The sequence below is a fragment of the Haliotis asinina genome, chromosome 13, assembly GCF_037392515.1.
Source record: "Haliotis asinina isolate JCU_RB_2024 chromosome 13, JCU_Hal_asi_v2, whole genome shotgun sequence".
NCBI classification, from domain to species: Eukaryota; Metazoa; Mollusca; class Gastropoda; order Lepetellida; family Haliotidae; genus Haliotis; species Haliotis asinina.
Window position 1 is genome coordinate 31078972 of NC_090292.1, and position 5004 is coordinate 31083975.

General features: G+C 41.8%; 1 protein-coding gene across 1 annotated transcript; it reads left to right on the forward strand.

Annotated features, from left to right (window-relative positions):
* Nucleotides 1–565: 565 nt before the first annotated feature.
* On the forward strand, nucleotides 566–3446 carry LOC137259317 (uncharacterized). Its single transcript, XM_067796997.1, has 2 exons — nucleotides 566–641; nucleotides 1989–3446. Exons 1-2 carry the CDS (start codon nucleotides 566–568, stop codon nucleotides 3404–3406), a joined length of 1494 nt encoding a protein of 497 aa, XP_067653098.1. The 3' UTR covers nucleotides 3407–3446.
* Nucleotides 3447–5004: the final 1558 nt, after the last annotated feature.

Here is a 5004-nt window from a genome sequence, read left to right on the forward strand (position 1 = left end):
CCCACCCTCTCCATCATCATCGTGAAACTTTAGAATGTTGTTTCGTTGAGTTTTAACAGCTGCCGTTTTGACACGATACTTATATTAGTTTTTTACGACATATTGTTTCTCTGTCCCGATACCATCATGGTTGTCATCTTGATTAATGTCCCTGAAAGGTTCACACGTGGTGTATTCGGATTCTGGTCCTGATTAAGACCCTCTTGCTCAATTCAGCGAGGGTTCATGACAGCTGAAAGATTGGAGACTTGATAGAAATGTTCAAGATTCTTATCATTCCCAAACTAGTGAGATATCAACTGTATCGCGCCTGTGAGTTTGTCATTTTAGTTGCGGTTTAATCAAGAAGCGACCTCATATAATGTCTGTATCTGTAACCAAGGTTAATGTTAAATCGGGTGAGAAGTTTTGTCACACAGTTCGTTATTCATGATTTCCCTCAGTGTCTTTAGGCTCACCGAGCACTTTTATTGTATAGTCACGGACGGAAGGGCATTGTAACCCATGACGCCATAAGCAGAAATACTTGGTTGCCTAGTAACCTGTGACGTCACAATTGGAGAAGATGACGTTTCTACTACAGTTTCACGCTATTGTGTTGTCCGTGTTCTGGTTCAGTCTCTCTTTCTTTCGGATGAAAGGTAAGTGCATATGTACTTTTGGAACGTTTATTTTTCATTTAAGCACAATGTGTTTTTGCTGTGATTTTCTTTCAGCAAGAAGCTGGTCATCGATATTCAAACGATAAAACCATTCTTTGTATCTCATACATATGTACAGATATTTAATGTAGCTTATGACAAACAAAACCAGATTAATACGTTGGGGGATATACATATGCTTATGAAACTGTGTGTCACAGTTTCACTGGACTAACAACTAGTCTCTGAAGTGAACATATTTTTCAAAAACAAAAAGTTCATTTACGATCCAAAACTCTGTTCCAGTGAGTTCTTATGATATCTCCTAGTAGTCTATATGAGATATCGTTTTGACGGTGTACAATGCCCTGACAATGCTATGACGTCATAAACTTTATCACATCACAATGCTATGACATTTCCCCGTAACGCTGTACCACCATATAGTTGGAATATTCCTGAGTGCGGCGTAAAACTAAAGTCACTCATTCACGTAACGCTGTAAATTATATCTTCCTTTTTATTCAGTATATCATCTTTGCAATTCCCTGTCTAAAACATTTTTATCTCAGGAAGTGACTTGAAATACCCATAAATAGCATGGGTCTGTTAAAATGTTGTTTTTTGTAAAAAAAAAAAAAAATACTTATGAGCTGCAAAGATTCGGATTAGAATTGTCTTCTGAAACCCATGCTTGTCGTGTGAGGCGACTATGCTTGTCGTGTGAGGCGACTAACAGGATCGGGTGGTCAGGTTCCCTGACTTTGTTGACTCATTTTACCGTATCACGGCGTTGGACACCAGAAATGAGATTACATACACCGTACCCATGTTGTTTATCGAACCCGGCACTTGGCGTGACGAGCGAACACTTTAACCACTGGGCTACCCCACCACCCCTTTTGCCGAAATCACTAACCCCTAAGGTCCAGAACACAGCTTTGATACATGTAACTAACATATCTGAGCATTGGATTTGTTTGTTTTTAGCCTCCAAGAAAACACTCCAAGTTAAACTCTGTTTGAAATGTTTATCATGAACGTAGAAACATCTTGTCAGAACAGATCACTAAAATAATTTAGAATGGTATTTTTTCATGTTTCGAATTCGACCTACCTAAATTCTAGTTAAAGACCTGATTCATTTGTCCCAAGTTAAAGAATTGTTTCTTGTCTCGACACATTTTCAGGTCATTCTACAGGCAGGGCGAGTCAAGTTTATTAGAAAATTTTAACTAAACTAATTGTTCATCATAGCAACATGGAACAAATCAAATTTTACAGTTCCAACCCAGAATATAAAACAACCCGGAAATCCCTAAATATATATATTTTCCTTTGTTTCAGGCATGGAGTGGATCTCTCGTTATAAGGCGGTGTTTGGACTCTTTACTCTCCTGGTCATTCTAGTTACAGTCTACATTTACACAGTCGGAAACGAGGCTATTGCCCCGACGTCCTTGACCTTCAGGACTTGGCATGGACAGAGTGGCCCCCAACATCTATATGATGTTATCATTCATCGGACCAATAAGACAATGTTTGGGCAGGCACGTGGAGGGTATGTGTATGGCCCACACGTCAAGGTCACGTCACCGGAAGTAATCGTGAAGCCATCCACGGCAAAGAAGCCAATCGTTTCAGAATTTGGTTGGATCAAACACCTGAATTTTAGCAAATTCGCAGGCACCACTAGTGCCAAAGAGTCTGAGATCAGTGCAGAAAACATGATGCTGCAGCCAGTTAAGGCCAAGATCCATAGACGTATTGCCCAGCTTAGTATCGAGAGAGAAACTGACTCGGATAGCTTTCTGGAACCTCTTCCCGACCTCCCTCAGCCAAACAATAAAAAATACCTTGTGTATTTGTGTGATCGCAAAACGACTTGTGGGGGACTGGGGGATCGACAAAGGGGGATAATGGGAGTGTTCATCCTATCGTTAGTGACCCGACGGAGGTACGGTATCAGAATGCAGTCCCCCTGTCCACTAGACAACTTCTTCGCTCCAAATAAAATCAACTGGACAGTGAGCGACAGCGTACTAAGACTCCCGTTTTCAGACCACATCAACGCCATGGATGACACTGAACTTAAAAAGAGCCTCGTTGAAGGAGACTTCAACGACAATCACATGGAAGATGTGGTGTTCCTAAGGGATAATATGGATTTCACGGGGGTTATAGCTCATCGTCCCAAGTACAAAAAACTGCTTCCGGAATGGGCTAAGTCGGGTTCCAAGTCTAAGGTATTTTGGCATGTTTGGAATTTATTGTTTAAACCCTTCGGCAGTATGAAAGTGAAACTCGACAGAGCATTAGGTCAAATCAACCAGACCCCTCACAATAGACTTGTATGTGCGCATGTCCGTATTGGGCGAAACCCAACCATTCCTGGAGATCAGGCAAACGTGAATTCCATACAGAGTGTGCGGAAACTGTGGAAATTCCTTCAAGGGTACGGAAAAGAAACCATGTATTTTGTAGCGAGTGATGCCGAGAGAGTGCGAGATATGGCGAGACGAGAGTTTGGAAATAGACTTTTGACTGTTGAAGGAAAGATCCGTCATATTGACCGTCAGCGTGACGACAGGGATGCATGCGACGGATTCGAGACTGCACTGCTTGAACAGCAGATCCTGAGTAAGTGCGACGTCCTCGTCCTCAGCCAGAGCGGCTTCAGCATGTTCGCCGCCTACATGAGAGGCACCAGCAAAGACTTGTTCATATTTAATGAAGGGCAGATAACTCCTTTTGAACTTCCGTAGCGACACGTGAATTTCTACTATGGTAGCAGACATAAGTCGCCTCCATACTGTTGACAGTGCAAGTGGGCCAACAGCGGATCTATACTTCCACTAAAGAAGGCCAAATAACTCCATGTATCCTGTTCCGTAATTGTATTCCCTGGATCAACCAGTGTGTTCCGGGTAATATTGGTTCGGAATGAAAAGAAGAGGAGATAACTCCTATTGTTGTCCATATCAACACAAAGACCAACTCTTCTGTTCAGAGGTTGGAAGTGCAATTTGTGGTTCATGTCACCCCTGCTAAGGGCAGATAAAGTTCTGATGATGTGCGCCATTTGTTGTACTGGTCATAAAATAGATCTCACGGGGTTAACTCGCCTCCTCCCTGATCAGCATTGCACAAAATGGGGTCAGATATGCGCCTTGAGAAAGACTGTAACCCATCTCTAGCCCTTTCTCCAGCACATTATTGTGGAACTCTTGCAGTAAAACTTTGTTGTTTGACCGAGAATCAAACAGAGTCAAGTCAAGACTGGAAAACCAGAAAGATAAAAGGTTTTAACCACCACGCTTTGATCCTCCTATACCAATGTCTAATCGTCTCCCAGGTACGTGAGTAGTCGTCAAAGAGGGACTATATTCAAGTTACATGTGACACACCTTGATGGAACATTTCATCCAGATCATTCAAAACTCGCTTTGTGTCTGCCAGACCAATGTGATACACTGTCTAGCAGCTGCTTTTGCCAGAAATATATTCTAGCTCAATGCAGGGACTAGACATGAAATAGACCACTGAGCGCGTTTATAGATGCCAAAGAACTTCCCTTTTTCACTAACAAGCAGGACATCCCTATCAAGGATATGGTCACTTAATGTGACAATGTGCCTTTTTTCGCGAACGATATGCGGAGGCACGAACAGTACCAATTCATTTGTATTTAGAGGATGTGAAGTGTATGTTATGCACTGTTTCATACATGTTTAAGAAATGCATTGAATCATGACGTGAATATACAAGGTTATGCCACAGCGGGGACGCAGTGTGCTGCAAGACGATACTACAGTGGTGAATTGACGTACACCTTCTCAAAGTATGAACAATTCAATTCACAGCGTGACGTCATTTGACGTGATGTGATGTGATTGGTTCAAGGAAATGATTATTATGACACGGCAATGTATATATATGACCTGTGACATTTGTGTTTCTTCACCGAGGACACAGTGAGGGGATCGCGAGCCAAAGGTCAGCTCATGACGACGTCAGTACTTTGCGTTATTTTGATGTTGTTTAGCAATATGTCACATTATGACAATATTCATGGGCCGTACAGCTCAAAGCTTGAGCAGCTTGCTGTTCATGACTTGGATATTTACAGGCGTGATATGGTAATTATACAGATGCACAAAAGAAAGTAGACACTTGGTGCAATTTACAGTCAAAAGTTTTTTCCTCTTTTTTACTTGATTTGATTTATTTTTTTAATAATCCCATAACACCAGATGTGTACCTTTTTGTGTGCTTCATTTTGTTTATATGTTATGAAGTGGAAAGAAACATTCGATCCTCCGAAATATGGACGTCGCACGCCGTCTATACACTGCACCAGCCT

Bases quoted from the DNA above. Each gene is read 5' to 3' on its own strand.
- LOC137259317 (XM_067796997.1), top strand. From the start codon at position 566: ATGACGTTTCTACTACAGTTTCACGCTATTGTGTTGTCCGTGTTCTGG. The intron at 642-1,988 runs GTAAGTGCATAT...CCTTTGTTTCAG, and splicing joins CTCTTTCTTTCGGATGAAAG to GCATGGAGTGGATCTCTCGT.